Genomic DNA, 16,496 nt, shown 5'->3' with positions numbered 1-16,496 from the left:
GTTTAGTAATCCTCAGAACAAAGCCGTTCATCCCGGAAGCTGACGGTCTAAAAATGGCCCTGTCTAATTGCCATGGTTTCAGGATTAATTGCTTGCCCCAGTCTGTTCCAACGGAGGGGGCGGGGACCAGCAAGGATATTATGGCATCCAGCAGGCTTACACTCCGTAGGCAAAAGCCTACAGTTAACAGGTGTGGATGTTCCTATTGATAACTCTCACCTTACCCAGCAGCATGCAGCTGACCTTCTGGAGCTGCAGCTTGGGCCGGGTTGGTACTAGAAGTTCCCAGACACGCTGCCGTTGTTAGGTTGTCGTCTTGAAAATATTTCCTTCTCTTTTACAAGCAGGAGGTTCAAGCAAGAGTCTGCAAGGCTCCAGGACACACAGGCCTGCACTCCATCCACTCACCAAGCTTTCTTGGCTTATTTAGCCAACTGTTTCCTGACCACCTAATCAATGGCAAGCTCTAAACTGAGTATACAGTAGGGTTCAAGTGTGTGCATTTCAGATTGAATTGACCACTTACAAGTGGTGAAAGCCATATATGATGAAATAAGTTGGTGGCCTGAAAACCTCCAGAGGTAGGGGCTCAAATGAATTTTCATACTAGCCATCATGTGCTGAGCATCGACTGTATGCTCATGCACGGTGCTTAAGAAAAACTTAAGTAATATAATCATTTGCATGCATGGTTTCATTTAGTCCTAACTGCAGGTCTGGAGGAAGGGGGTAAGATAATGTTTCTGTCACCAACCCACAGCCTGTGAAACACGTAAGTGACTTGGACTGTGTCTGTTTTAGCAGCACCCGCTTCACTCCCATCTCCTCCACCCATGTGGACTACTGAGCAGGTCTCACGCATCTGTCCCCTTGCCCCTCTCTGTCTGGCAGACTCCTGCAACCCCAGGTGATGCCTTTCTCCCGTCGTCATCCCAGACGCTTCCGGGGAGTGCAGATGTGTTTGGCTCTGTGTCTTTTGGCACTGCTGCTGTACCCTCAGGTAAGCCCACCCTCCTCCCTCCTACTTCCTGTGGACCTCACTCAGACAGCCAACAGAACCAGTGCCAGATACTGTTAGAACATCAGAGGAGCCCTGTTCTCGCCTGTGACTCATCAGGAGACACGAGGCAGCCATGTCAGTGGGCAGGTGGTCCAACACAAAGCTGTGGGTATTGATGCCACCTAGAAAATTCCAAACTCAGGCCCAGCAGTGGTGGCGCATGCCTTTAATCCCAGCACTTGGGAGGTAGAACCAGGAGAATCTCTGTGAGTTTGAGGCCAGCCTGGTCTACAGAGCGAGATCCAGGAAAGGCTCCAAAACTACACAGAGAAACCTTGTCTCGAAAAACCAAGAAAAGAAGGATGGAAGGAAGGAAGGAAAGAGAAAGAAAGAAAGGAAGGAAGGAAGGAAGGAAGGAAGGAAAGAAAAAGAAAGAAAGAAAGAAAGAAAGAAAGAAAGAAAGAAAGAAAGAAGAAAGAAAGAAAGAAAGAAAGAAAGAAAGAAAGAAGCAAAGACTTGGGGTTGTTTGAGAAACATGGTATCATGCACATAGACATGCAAATCACTACAGGTCCATTTCCTCCTGATCACTTCAGCCAGCAGCAGGGAAGATGGTGTGCAGGAGAGAAGAAACAGACCTCTTAAATCCTTGCTGGGCTCAAGGAAAGAGAGGTTCCCCACCCACATGGGGAGCGGTGTAGGACAACAGTGAACTGCTAGTAGTGTATTGAGAAGAGAATGTAATTTTTAGAGATTTAGAAAGCATCTTTTTATTTTCCAAGTATCCTTTAAAATATGTAGACTATATTTACAACAGGGTAACCTATGGTCACAGTGCTGCAAGTAAGTTACAAGTGGGTGGCAACTCAGGAGTTATACTTGGTGCCCATGATATCTGCCACTCCAGGTAGCCAAGCCATTCCACTTGGAAAGAGCCACTGATGGGTGAGTTTAGTTCATTTAACTATCTGGGAGCCTAGAGGAGTATTGCCTTTCCCTCCACCTAGGTTCTCCGAGTTGCAGGCTCACTATTTCTCTCTTGGCTTTATTCTTGTAAACAGCAAATGAGAGCTTGAATATTTTAGAATACAAATCTGCTTGTGCTTTTTTATGTAAATAATTAATTTTAATTATATAGTGTTAGGAGCAAGTTCTCGCTACTAAATATAAACCTTGCTGTTATTGTATATAAATTAAAAATTCATAGCCTGTTCTGGAATACAGCTCCTCCTCTTGAGTCTAAGAATCATCACAAACTTTTAGAAGCAATGAAGTTGGTAGTGACTGGCCTTGACATATCTACAGGGCCACCTGGAACTGTATTCGTTTCCAAGCTTCCCTTGTGAATCTTTTAGTCATCTCTGAGATGGGATAGTGATGATGACTTATTTTCTGAGTACAAAATGGACATTAAAATCTTGAGAACAGTAAAATAGAATGTGTCATTTTAAACATGAATAAAAATGTCTCTCAGGAGTGCGCCTGCGCTTGAGCCTTATTGTCATACTGCTTTGTCAATAAAGATCAATGATAACAATGCTAGACCCCATACTTCCTAATCTTTGGACATGCTTACTCTACAAGTATTCACTGAGTGCCCACTTTATGCCAGCTCCTGTTCCAGGTGCTTGAGGTATACCAGTGAACATAGAGGCCTTCCCTCTAGCTGGAGTCATAAGCCATAGTATAAATCAGTTGTGCAACACTTTAGAATGTGCAAGTTATGGGATGAAAAGATGCCTGGAGCAGAGACTGGACACCAGAGTTCTGGCCAGAGAGGGTATGGACAGGAGGCTGTCTTAAGTAGGGCAACATCAAGAGGGTGAAGGGCCAAGGAAGCAGACAGGCTTCTTGGTTAAGGGTGTTCCAGGCAAGGGGAGGAAGTTTGACCCCCTCCTACGTCCATCCTCCTCTCTTTAAAGGACAAGATGGCACCAGGTGTCATTTCCTGTGTCCCTCTACACTCATATTTGATTACAGATGCCCTGGAGAGCTTGGTTAGACACAGGACCACTCTGCTTTTTTCCCAGGCCAGCTTGAAGAGTGTAGTCTCTTACTACTTAGCCAGCTATGTGTCCAGATGTCTGTCTTTGTGATGCTATCTCATTGGATTATTGAAAAATCTGATCAACTTTCAGAGCATACGTCTAAAATTAATTTGCATTAGTGTATTTTTGCTTTCTGTCTTTACATAAACTATGCTTGAGGTCATCCTCAGGCTGAGCTTTTCCCTCTTGAACTGGTGTTAAAATGTCACCAGCTGTTGTACCTCTGTCTCCCTGGCACAAGTTATCTATCTAGCCAGCTATAGGGAGACAAGGTCAAGAAGTGGACCAGGCCCACAAAAGCTAGCTAGCTGCTGCCTAGCTGGCTTCCAAATCTCCTGGCCAGGCTTGGATCCTGGCTTTAGATGTCGGGACAGATAATCTGTCAGAGACAAAATTGTATCTTCATACCTGGATTGAAAAACAATACCTTGGGTCAATACCATGAGAACTAAATGAGATCATTAAGCACCTTGGGAAATGCTGGTGCATTGTAGGTACTCAGTGTGGGAAAGGCTGTTATTATTTTATTAACATAGCTCTGATTATGAAAGTCAAAGGACATATGCCCTGTCCTACCCTATCTTTATCTTTTTCTTTTATCTTCTTGGAATTTTTTTAATGCATATAGTAAAGTTTAGGTCTTTAGTCTTTTGGCTACTCATGGCAGAGGTAGCCTGGGTGGACTGGAGAATGTAGGCCCTGACACCAACCGGCTGTAGATGACCCCCGCCCATTCTCTGCTGAGCCTGGGCCCTTACCTATAAAATGTGGGATGGTGATTTGACCTCCCAGAGCTGTGCTAAGAGCCTTGTGAGAGGTGTCATACCTTTGTAACATTGCTCAGAAGTATGCTCTAAGGAAGAGCTCCGTGGTGGATGGTATGTGCTTCTTACCAGGGGTCCATTCTTTGCTGCTCATCTAAGTGTGTGGTACAAGCCGTGCCCTCATGGAAGTAGAATTTTATGCATACAAATTAAACAGATAGTGGTAATAGCTACCCGAGAGGCTTACTACAAGGATCTGCTCCCCTACCAAAAAGGCGGGGGGGGGGGGGGGGGGGGGGGGGGGGGGGGGGGCGGCTGTTGTTTTCTTCTCCTCTGCATCTCTAGAGAATGAATCAGAGCCAGGCATCCAGTGTGGATATTTTTGGATGACTGTATGAGTCAAATGAGGCAATGTGGCTAGGAGGTACCATACAAGTTCTCTACAAATACAGAGACCCTTTGTTTTCAATGCGTTCCTTATAGTTTAGTCTGGTTTTGTTTTCCTTTTCTCAGTCATGGGTAGGCGTGTCTCCAAAGCTGGCATCTTGTTATAAATTGCAATTTTTAACACTTAAAAAAAAAAAAAAAAAAAAACAACTGCAAGGTGGGGATGCAGTTAGCTAGCAGGGAAGAGGTTTGTTTTCCCCGAACTTTGTGACACAAACAGCTGTTCCTTGGCACCTCATCCTTTTCCACTGCTGCACACATTAGCAAGTCTGCAGCAGCGAACACGTTGTTAGGTGGCGGCTGCAGCGGCTGCCATGAAGCTGCTCCCTGAGACCAGTGCTGCCTTAATCCCGGCGCCGACGATCCCCTTCAGGCATGCATAAGGCCTGTGGCTAGAAAGCGGTAGCCCCCAGGCTTGGGGAGAACTCAGGCTACACAGCCCCCCTCCCCTAACCAGGAAAATTGAATAAGATCTGTAAATTCTCCCAACATGGTCCCAATTACCCAATGCTGCCTTTTTCTCTTCTGAATGTTATACTTTGGTCTGGAGCAGATGGCTTGAAGCCAGAGAGACATGCTAATAGCTCTCTCCCAAAAATTGTGCCTAGCCCATCTGTTAGCTCCCTGTGGGGGGGAAAAAAAAAGAAAGAAAATATGGGGCAGGGGGCTGCCACCAGCAGTAGAACCATTAGAGATCACAGTACTTGTGGATCTTACATTGCACTCTTAGAAAAATATGGTGGAGTTGCCCCTCCTCTTGATCCATACACCAGCCGGTGCTCAGGAGCCAAGCCTTATCTGAGCCTTATGCTCAAAACAGTGAAGTGCCACACAGACCCCTAACTTGTGACTCAGAATGCTTCTCCTTAGGATTTTTTTTTCTTTGTGTTTATGTGATGGCGATAAGCATTCAGTAGAAACCACACTGTGAATGTTGATCTTTCCCCAGGGTAACAATATGTGGTACAGTACTATGTGGATGCTGGGCAGCCACAGGGAGCTGTGGCTCCCAGTCACCCATGCAATCAGGAGGGAAAAAAAGGTCACTCTACAATGTACTGGGCTGCTCAGCTAAGCTGTTCAGTAGGTTAGGCCCTGCAGAATTTGGAGTTTACCGTGGGTTTTCTTAGGTTAGAACCCCATCATCAAAGAACAGATGCATTTGCAGTTTAGAAGAGCATTGGGAAGGAGGATGGTGGCATGGCTGGGTAGGAAGCTTCAGTTTCTTCTCTCTTGATAAAATCGGCAATAGAGTCACCAGGGTCATTGAAAGATCCATGGATAAGTAACCACTTCTGAAGCTTAGATCATTCTTTTTATAACAAATATCTGCAGTTTGGAAACTCATAGATAATAACATAATGTTCTGACACCATTTTTAATCAGTGTAATGTCTACTGATAGCATGGAATTGAAATGAAAAGTGATTTATAATAAAGGATGCATTTCAATTTAGAAATACTTAGGCATGACCGTACTACAGGACATGATGAGTAATAAGATGATCTTACCTGATAATAGAGTCACCAGTAAATGCTACAGCTGAAAATATAGGCTGAGACCAGCCTCCATGAGGAGTGTTTCTGTCTATGACCATTTTCAAGAAAACTCTTGAATGTTCCAAATGAAATGAAATATATTTTTCTTTGAGTGTGCACACTTGTTACGTTTGTGAGGAGTCAGAGGTGTTGACTCTATGCAAAAAAAAAAAAAAAACTAAATTCCTGAGCCATTCAGTCCACCCAGGCTTACCCATTCAAAAACAGGAGGTGGAGCCGGGCGGTGGTGGCGCACGCCTTTAATCCCAGCACTCGGGAGGCAGAGCCAGGCGGATCTCTGTGAGTTCGAGGCCAGCCTGGGCTACCAAGTGAGTCCCAGGAAAGGCGCAAAGCTACACAGAGAAACCCTGTCTCGAAAAACCAAAAAAAAAAAAAAAACAAAAAAAAAAACAAAAACAGGAGGTGGAATCATTCATTGTTCTGTGCACTGGTCTCACAAATTATGTCTGCTGTAAATGCTGGTAGCCCCTTAAATACCATGAGACCCCAGGCTTCCCTGTAGTTGCCATAACAACTAAAACATCCCACAAATTTCCTCTTTACTCTTGGGGGGTGGCAATCCCTCTAAGAATAATTTAGTTATGTCAAAGTACATCAGAACCAAGTGGCCCACTTGTCATTTAGTGTGTTGGTAGGTCATGTCACTACATGAGTAGGTAACAGGTGAAGCAGTGTGAACAAATCTGAAGTTTTAACAGTATCCCTCATGCCCAGTACAACTGGACTTGTCTGGTAGAATGTCTGTTTCATTGTTTAAAATCCTTTAACACTGTTTAGATTCAGCAGCAAGTCCTTGTGCCCTGTCTAAAGCTTCCTCCTGGGGCAGCATGGCAGGGAGGTGTAGAAGTGACCAGACTTTGATTGTTGACTTGACCCTGAATTAGTCTGTTGAGGGACAGTTGAATCTGAGACTAGAACAAGGTTGTCTGTATGCAATCACTGTGGGCTCACCAGAGTTACTGATATGAACAATGATGTTATCATTGCCACAGCACCTGTCCATCATCCCTTTAGACGTTGCTAGGATACCCTGAGTCCGCTCCCTTTTGTTCTGATCTCACTGTACTGCACCTGTAACTTCATTCTGGTAGCCATTAAAATGCTTCTTTGGGCAAGTCTAGCTTCTCTACCCTCTGCCATGACTGAATGACCACTTGTCTCTTAGGCTTAGGTGTCCATGTAAGTGGCCACTGTGCCCCCTGAGAAGCATGAGGACCACTGAAAGCATGAAACCTTTTCCAGTAGATCCAGAGTGTGCTGACACATTCCGTGGTAGTCTAAACCCAGTGACTGTGAAAGACCTGAAATAGGTTTTGGCCATTGGATATGAGCATGTAACACAAGAAAGAGAGTACTGACTAGAGATGGACTCAGCTCAGTTTAGATCCTCATCCTACCTTGTGCAAGCTGTGTGACCCTAAGCAAATTGCCTTTCCTCTCTGGGCATCAGTTTTCCTCATCCCTAAATGGACATAACAGTATCTAACATGCAGAAATTTTGTGAGGAAGTAGAATAGTGCTTCAGGTCCCTGTCTATAAGATGGGCATACATTATCTTCTATTTCAGCGGGATGAGCTGAAGGCTAATGTAATTCTATATTCAAGGTGTGGATGACTGTCCCTGACACTGAGTGAACGTCTACAGAGGCCAGACTGTGCTAGGACTTGGGGCAACCACATGAGAAAGACATAAGCCTCCTGACCTCGGGACATCTACCTTCTGGAGGGGGCAGGCCAGGCGAACCTTCATGGGAAAGGTCATAAATAAAGGGAATGAAACACAGCTTGAGTTGGGGAATAATAACGTTCTTACCATTGCTTTACTTTCCCGAATTTCATAGTTCAGGAGCTGGGGTATCTCAGTGGAAGGCAGCCTTGCCTGTGATTTCACTTTGCCTCTGCTTGATCAGCTGAGAACAGTCTTAATTGCTGAAAGTATCTGAGACCTAACTTTCACTAAGTTTCTCAGTCGGCAGACAGCATGCAAAGTGGAACTCTGAATGTTAGAACTCCAGAGGCTGAAGTGAAAAGCCAGACCCCTGCTTCCTCGCTGTAAATGGGAGGTGCATTTCTGTCAATCACTCAGATCCACAGACTTTTCCTCTTCAGGATGCCTGACCCTCCTGTCTCCCATTCCAGGTTATGTCGCTATGGGTGCCGTTCTCCCATCCTTCTGGGGCCAGCAGCCCCTCGTTCAACAGCAGATCGCCATGGGTGCTCAGCCGCCCGTTGCTCAGGTGATGCCAGGAGCTCAGCCCATCGCATGGGGCCAGCCAGGTCTCTTTCCTGCCACCCAGCAACCCTGGCCAACTGTGGCCGGGCAGTTCCCGCCAACCGCCTTCATGCCCACACAAACTGTTATGCCTTTACCAGCTGCCATGTTCCAAGGTCCCCTCACCCCCCTTGCAACCGTCCCAGGCACGAATGACTCTGCCAGGTCAAGTCCACAGAGTGACAAGCCCAGGCAGAAAATGGGGAAGGAAATGTTTAAGGATTTCCAGATGGTCCAGCCTCCACCCGTGCCCTCCCGTAAGCCTGACCAGCCCTCCCTGACCTGTACCTCAGAGGCCTTCTCCAGTTACTTCAACAAAGTCGGGGTGGCACAAGATACAGACGACTGTGATGACTTTGACATCTCCCAATTGAATCTGACACCTGTGACTTCCACCACGCCGTCCACCAACTCACGTGAGTGTCCTTTCATTGGGTTCGAAAACCTGTTGAGTATCATGCCTTTTTTCTGGTCACTAAGCTAGCTACTGGGGTCAGTATCTAGCATCTCAGGCTTGTTGGTACTACTGATAACAGTCCCCATAGCTCTAGTGACAAACTCGGCTACCACGGCATACACGTCCACTCCATTCTCTAGTGTTCTTTTTACATAACATTGATAGCAGGTTGTCCTAGATCTGCGTGACAGATAATGGCGGTAAGGTTCACAAACAATAGTACACAAAGCATCGACACAGATGTGTTATTAGTCCACAACATCACTGATGTTTCTTATGGCCTTGTTGATATGCTCATTTGCGATTCATGCATGTGTTAGCCTATGGCATACAAATTTTAGCCTGGCTTATTAACATGAAAATAAATGTAATTTTTTAAAAGTAGAAACAAGGGGCCAGAAAGATCTCAGAAGGTGAGGGTGCTTAACACTAAGCCTGAAGACCTGAGTTCAATCTCCAGAACTCATGGTGGAAGAAGAGAACTGATTCTCAAAGTTATTTTCTGACCTCCGTGCACAGACACAATACAATAAATAAATAAATTAAATTAAATTTAGAAATAAGGCTTAATAATTAGAAAAGAAGTTATTAAGATCAGGGGAAATGTAAAGCAGTGTTTGTAGCCATGAGCATATCAGGGCCTGATGACTGACATTAAGTAGAATGAGATGAGAATGCCCTGACTGGGAACATGGAGGTCTCTTTATTCCTATAGTCTGTGTGCTTTGGAGTAATAGTTTTACCTGCACGGGCCTTGTGGTTCTTGATTCTCTCTAAAGCCTGTTATTTAAAGGCATTACAACGTGAAAGGATCTTCGTCATCGTGATCTTGGTCAGGGGACTTTTGCAGGCCCCCGGGCCAGGTTTCTAGTGCTGGCTCCATCATGACAAACTGAGTTGTAGGACAAAGCAAGTCGTTGCTCTGAGTCTCTGGACCCCTTGTGGGAGCAGCAGCTCCCTTCCAGCCTTAGCATCTGGGGACTCTGCTTCCACTCATCTTTCCCGTTGCAAACACCGAAAGTAGAAAGCCTGTTGACGAGTCAGAATCCAGACACACTTGAGCACGCGTGTGCTTGTCAGACACAATCGGAAAAATTGTTCGAGTGACTCAGCCTCTGCCTTGACAATTGATAAGGGGAGAGAAAAGGCTCATGGTACAATGACTTTGGCGTTTTCATTACTGTCACTGGTGATACGGATCACTGGATGGCCAATACCATGAATTGTCAAAAAAAAAAAATCTAATGTGAATACAATTAGATTGTGTCATTCAGCTTGGTTCAGAATGCTGTTCTGAAAATGAAGGCCTTGCACTCAGGCCATGGGTGCTACATAGCCAAGGTATTTCTATTAATTCTAATCCATGGGGTTTCAATGATGAATAATGAATAAAAAATGAAATGCTAAAGAAATAACAGTCATGCATAAATGAACAAGAGCCTTTTAAAAGCACACATCTCATTTTTCAATGAACCATGGGCTGCCTACAAACAAGGAAGTTCTTTGAGGACAGGGACTGTCTTGCCATCATCCCCACACTTCTCAGAATGCTAGCAGGGTTCCTGGCACATACAGATGTTAGGAAAGGTTGTAGTGGATGAAATGAGCTGCCCAAAAGGCCATTTCACCATAACTGTGTTTGAGAGCAAGGTTTTGCCAATGTAGCACTGTTGACATTTGAGGAGGGATGATTCTGTTGCACGAGACTCCCATGTGTAGTATATGGTACTTACTTAGCAGCACTCTTCTACCTACCAGATACAGACAGCATCTTCATCCTTTTCTTCCACTCATGACAGCCTATAATAACTCCAGACCTTGCCAATGTCCCGTGGGGGGCAAAATGACCGCCTACCTTAAGAAAGCATGGCCATAAAATACTGAAGTGCTCTGTAAAATCTTGTGACACCTGAGGAGCTTAAGCAAATAAACTCTAGCTGTGTGTTCCCATTGGTTCCACTGGGGAACTGTGAGCAATATACTGTTTGGACTGGCGACTCAGCCTGGATTCTCTGCCTTTTGTAAGCAATAAGCCACTTCAAACACAATTCAGAACCCATTTAAGCTAATATTACCCACTCAGCAAGGCATCTTTATACAGCATTAAACCTAATGTAGCTAGTTTGCTCTGGAACCAACTCACAAAACAAGATACATATAATGTTTTAGCTTAAAGAAAATAAGTAAAGCCAGTGTTTGTATCCTCTTCTCTGTTAGCATCCCTTCAAGATGTGAGCAAGAGGTTAGTTGTTCAAAAACAAAACATAAAAACAAAAACACCTCCGATAGAAAAAATTGAATAGTATTAGATACACCTGTGTCATCCCATAGCTCTTACCCATGCCTGTGTAACTGTGAGTGCTCGCCTATGCCCCTCTGGGCACTGGCACGAACACCTGAAGGAAGTGTACAGTACTACATGTAGTTGGGTCATTGCCGGGAGCATAGTGAACGGAAAGAACTTGGTCAGTGTTAGCCTCATTGGCATAGTGTGAATGATAGAGCTCAAAATAGTGCCCATGGGGTGAAAGATCAACGCTAACTTTTGCAATCGTTCGCTCTCTGATAAAATACCAGATTTTTGCTAAGCTCTGGAACAGTGCGGCAGGGAGCACTTATAGATGCCGTTGCGACTCACCTATTCAGTCAATCCGTACCTGGGGACTAAGCCGACGACCAGAGTTTTCTATACTAAGTTAAAAGAAAAGCTTCCAATGTCATCTGTGGTAGAAACCTCTGGGACAAACGGAGGAGGAAGACATAGGAAGGTCACGGCTGCAGATGTATATTCTCCACAGCAAGCTTGCCGCCACGTACTATCCCTCTCCCTACCCAGCCTGTGGTTATTAAACCCTGAGTGTGTGCAGGAATGCAAAGCCTGCATTAGCAGTTGCCATGAAGGCATTAGCAATGTCCAGTTTTCTGGAAAACACAGGTAACCTCCCTCTCAAAGGCGCTTCACAATTTGCAGACTGTTGCCCTTACATTTTCTAACAGTGAACTGATCTACAATAGCCATTCGAAAGCAAAATGTGTCTTCTGATGAAAGAGGGAGAAGGAAGTCAGCCTTGCGCAGCGGCTCACAGCTTGCCCATGGTTCAGAAGCACTCTAAGAGTTGTTCAGAGTTCCTGGATCCTGTAGGGTCCAAGGACTGGCAGTCCTAAATAAACATGGGAGGAATTCAGTTGCATAGATTTGACCTGAGATGGGGGAGAGTGGAGACTTGACTCAACTATAAGGGGATGCCAGGTATCTCTGTGGGCTAGAAATGGTTGTGCCTTATATTTATATTTACCGTATTTCCTCTTTTGACATAGCTCCAACCCCAGCCCCTAGGCAGAGCTCTCCATCCAAATCATCAGCATCCCACGCCAGCGATCCGACCACAGATGACATCTTCGAAGAAGGCTTTGAAAGTCCCAGCAAGAGTGAAGAACAAGAGGCTGTAAGTGACCTACTGATTGCCCTACTTTTCTTTAAAATTAAAATTTCCCCGTAGTATATGAGGATGCCAACATAAAGGAGAATGCCAGCTCAGAGCTGACATTCGAACGGCCTCTAAAGGGACTTTCTTGTATGCTCAGATGCATCAGCCGGAAACACTGACCTTTTATTAAGTTATTAGGAGCTCTCACATCTGGGAGGTGGCATCCTCTGGCGGAAGTTTCAGCCCTCCTTTAAATTAACTGGTTGCGTATGCCGCGTGAATATAATCTTAGTTGCCTTATATTTTCAGTTGTTGAAGAGAGAAAAAAAAAGTGTTATCTTCTTGTGTTCTAGCCTGATGGATCACAGGCGTCCTCCACCAGTGATCCATTTGGGGAGCCCAGTGGTGAGCCCAGTGGTGATAATATAAGTCCACAAGACGGTAGCTAGATAGCGCAGGTCTGGGTAGGTATCTGTCCTTTTTAATCTCCTTCCCCTGCAAGGTTTTCCCTCCTGCTTGCTGTTTGCCGCTGACGTCGAAGCCCAGTGTTTGTGCTTTGTCTGCTTGCCTGTGCTGTATTACAGTGTCCATTCCATCCCCCTTGTCTGTGCTTCTTCCTAATGCTAGCACTGTTTTCCATGCCTCTTACCATATTGCCAATACTTCTACCCTCAATCCCTGCCTGAGCCATCTCACCGGTTACCAGTGTTTGTACAATCTCCCTTTGCCTCATTTCGATTTTGCACTTTGCTTTTCTCTCGTGGATGAATGACCTTTGACATACACCAAAAGGTAGGGTTGGAGGGAATGTGGCAAATAGTTTTATTATTTAATTAATGACACATTCTGAGTTGGTGACGGTGTTAGGATGAGATCGAGTCAATACTACGTGATGTGGATTGAGTTTCTAAAGACATTGGCCCTCTGGGATGGGCACATCATCTGCCCCACCCCACCCCGCCTCTCTCTCTCTCTCTCTCTCTCTCTCTCTCTCTCTCTCTCTCTCTCTCACACACACACACACACACACACACACACACACACACACACACGATAATTTCTCAGTGAGAGGTGCTCTAGACACTTTACTCTTTTAAGCAAAATGTCACTGCATTTGCCTACACGCCACAGATCTAAAGAGGTCACTAATCAAACACACTGAGAAGCCAGACTGTGCAACAAAAACAAGCCATGCTTGAAATAAGATTGATCAAGATGTACACTCACGGTAGCTCTTCCCACCTATCCAGGAAGGCTTCTATATCCCCTTGCAGGGTGTCAGTGAAATCAAGGCCCAAGGACATGTAGCTGTCATCATAGAGGCTCTGCTTTCTGCACCTGCGCTGCAGCCTGTGGTTTACCGCCAAATCACTTCGGATTCCAGCAGCAGCTAATTGGAGAGAGGCATCCTTCCATTTACTAGAAGTGGCTTTTGGAACTCAACTTTCAATACCTCTGATTGAATCAAAATAAAGAAGGACCTGATGATGCTAATCTTCTCAGGAGACAGAAGTATACCTCGTTACTTAGACATGATTTCTAAGGCCAGCTTTGACAAGTGGGTCACATTTTCAGACATCTTCCTGGTTTTCCATAAACATGGAGGATGGCGAGGCCAAACTCAAAGATTCCTTTAGTCCTGAATAGCATCATCTTAGCTAATGGTGATGATCACCTTAGCTAAAATGGTAAACAGCTTTCACTGCTCAGACCTGGGTTCTGTGGCCACATCAGAGTCATTCATAGGGCATACATCAGTCCTTCAGACAGCTATTGAAAGATAATACAGGGTTTTGAAAGTATACTTTGTTAATAGAGTTTATAACTAAAGAATTTAGTACACTATATGTATTTGTAATAATACTCCATACTATACAAAACCCAAATACCTATTTAAAAAGTCAATCTTTCACAACCACGTTGGGAATTGATCTCTTAAAGGTAAAGTCAATGCTCTAGAAATGAGAAATGTTAGAGATTATACGAAGATTCCTTGAGGTGATCCCAAGGAGGTTTTCTACCTCTTGTGTATGTTGTACTTCATGTGTTCAAACTTGCTTTAGATAATTTGATAAATGAACTAGAGGTGATGAGATCCATTCATCACAATGGCAGCAAAGAGCATCCCAGAATTGAAGTACCTGTAAAAAGCCAACATGACTTACACCCTTGGCAGATCAACATCTCGAGCACTCATCTTCATGAGCTTGTTTGGCTGGAGGCACTTACACAAGCTGAACTGTTTCACAATTCCTTGGTTTATTCCACATGTGATGCTCCATCCGGCTCCTCCATCCACAGCTGGGTTGTAAATGGTCTTCGCAGGGTGTTGTGGCAAGAACTCACGATTTGGAACTTGAGTTCAAATCTTAGCCACATAAAAGTGGGAAATCTCGGGCAAGAGACATTCTTTCATTTCTAATTATTTTTCATTTGCTAGTAGAGGGTTATATTATCCTTGATATTAACTAACATGTCATAAGTCCAGTCTGTGGCATAAAGTCAGACCATGAAAATGCAGCCTAAAATTTAGTCTGGTTTGAGGATTAATATTGTCAGAGTTCAGAACCCAAATTCATCCTTCTTGTCTGTATCATCTTGATCAGGGTTCATGATCACTCTCTTCATTTGAAAAATAGGGATGAAAGCCATGCAAATCTTACAGGACATGTGGGTGAAGTCATGAGGTGATGTACATAAAGTTCTCAATACAGTGTCTGGCACATAGAATATGTGACAGCTACCAGAATTGCCACCTCCGCCAGCCTTGTCGTCACCAGCACCCCTGCACCGTCCTTACTGTCACTGCTACCACCACCATCATTACAATTAACATCACTATCACCACCACCATCACTAATATTACCATTACCACTATTACTACTACCTTATTCATCATCATGAAACTAGCAACACATATCAGCATCAGCACCACTACCATTACTGCAATCATCCCGCCACCACGACCACTCTTTTCACCTCCAACACCACTCCAATACCACCCTCCACAACACGACCATCAACATCACAACTCTTGCCCTTATCACCACCTTTATCACCGTAATCAACATGGTATGAATTCGATATTTGTTGGTGCTCTATATTCTTAGGTTTTATGCATTTAGCGCCATGTTGAATAAAGTCAGTAACTAGGAGGTTTTGCTTGATACTTTCTGTTTTTTAATAATTTTTGGTATGCCCCATAATAGATTAAAGTAGAGAAAGGGAGGTGAGGCCTTTCCAGTATCCCTATGACAAACATTGTCCCATAATCAGAATAACTTCTATTTGAGTCTCACAGGCCACCTCTCCCTGCCCTTCCCCGCAAAAAAGCAATCTCAGGTTCATATGGAAATCACATTAAGACCCTCTCAGCTCTGAGGAGAGATAGATTATACTTTATGATGAAGTGGAATTTCAGCCTGGCCATTTTACAGTTCCCTATCAGAAGCTGTACAGTGGAGTTAATACCCACCTTGCAGATAGGTCCCCTATGGCACCCACAGGGAAACCCGTGTGAGTCTTTGTGTCCCTCCACCAGTGTCAAAATAGCACAAGCCAAATGTGATCTTTCTGTCTCCATCCCCTTTACTCATAAGCAACTTGAAATTTACTGACTGTAATTTCTTGGTGCTTTTGCAGACACTTGTGAAAAGGATTCCAGGCAGAGATAGTTGTGTCCGTGGCTTTCTTTTCCCCTCTGCTGTCATGCAGTTTGGAAAGCAAAGTCCCTATCCTCCTTATCACGCTTGCAGCCACTATCTCCAGCTGTTTTTTATTAGAAATAGCCACCCAGTTCTGAGTAAGCAAGGATGATAAACTAAAGCCATGCCACTCCAGAATAAGAGGAAACAGACTCAATCCCCACAGGTGGAAGCTTCAGGGCCAATACCAAATGTTTCTGTTTTAACAATAAAGGAAAATATCTTCAATTACTTCACTTTCTCCCCCTTACTTTCCCATCTGGGAGAATCATGTGTCTTTGAAAGACTGAGACAAGAGGGGCCAAAAAAAAAAAAGGAACCAAAGTAATATTATAATGGCTGGTGTGGGAATGGCAGGTAATTTGTACTTCACTGATGTGTTGCTGGAGCAGTTTTGAGGGCGAAATGTTAGCCTTTGAAGGGATGAAAGAAAAATGAAAACATTTATTTGGTTAAATGGCTAAGTAAATAAACGGCCTATCAGTCTTTCCCAGGTGTCAAGTCAAAGGAGCATCTGTAACAATGGGAGTTGTTCGGTCTGTCTCCCTTTGTGACAATAGCTACTGCCATAAATAATAAGTCGCTGTCACTTTTTTAATACTCATCTCCGTAGTGGGAACCCAAGGCATAGAAAGTATTACCTGATAGATTCCTAGTGTTCAGGGAGAAAGAAAGATGAGCTTCAAATGTTTTGTTGTTGTTGTTGTTTTGTTGTTTGTTTGTTTTTAGTAAATGAAAGAGAGAAAACAGAGGGCCAGAATCAGAATGAAGCTGACAAACAAGTGGCCTTAGGCAAGCATGTCTCTCCTCACATGGA

General features: G+C 44.4%; 1 protein-coding gene across 7 annotated transcripts in view; it reads left to right on the top strand.

Annotated features, from left to right (window-relative positions):
* The window catches only part of Dab1 (DAB adaptor protein 1), an 803,063-nt gene that overhangs the window by 778,365 nt on the left and 8,202 nt on the right, over nucleotides 1-16,496 (top strand). For 6 of the 7 annotated variants that reach the window (XM_052718127.1, XM_052718129.1, XM_052718124.1 and 3 more), the window contains 4 exons: nucleotides 892-1,000; nucleotides 7,958-8,506; nucleotides 11,866-11,993; nucleotides 12,329-12,439. In XM_052718127.1, coding sequence (XP_052574087.1) covers nucleotides 892-1,000; nucleotides 7,958-8,506; nucleotides 11,866-11,993; nucleotides 12,329-12,424 — 882 coding nt within the window. In that variant the 3' untranslated portion in view covers nucleotides 12,425-12,439. The remainder of the gene's footprint in view (nucleotides 1-891; nucleotides 1,001-7,957; nucleotides 8,507-11,865; nucleotides 11,994-12,328; nucleotides 12,440-16,496) is intronic. The other variant, XM_052718128.1, reaches the window with a different exon arrangement.

This window comes from Peromyscus californicus, unplaced genomic scaffold (genome assembly GCF_007827085.1).
Source record: "Peromyscus californicus insignis strain IS unplaced genomic scaffold, ASM782708v3 Scaffold_5__1_contigs__length_169319896, whole genome shotgun sequence".
Lineage (NCBI taxonomy): Eukaryota > Metazoa > Chordata > Mammalia > Rodentia > Cricetidae > Peromyscus > Peromyscus californicus.
The sequence above is the reverse complement of the archived record's forward strand: the minus strand, read 5'-3'. Positions and strand labels throughout refer to the sequence as shown.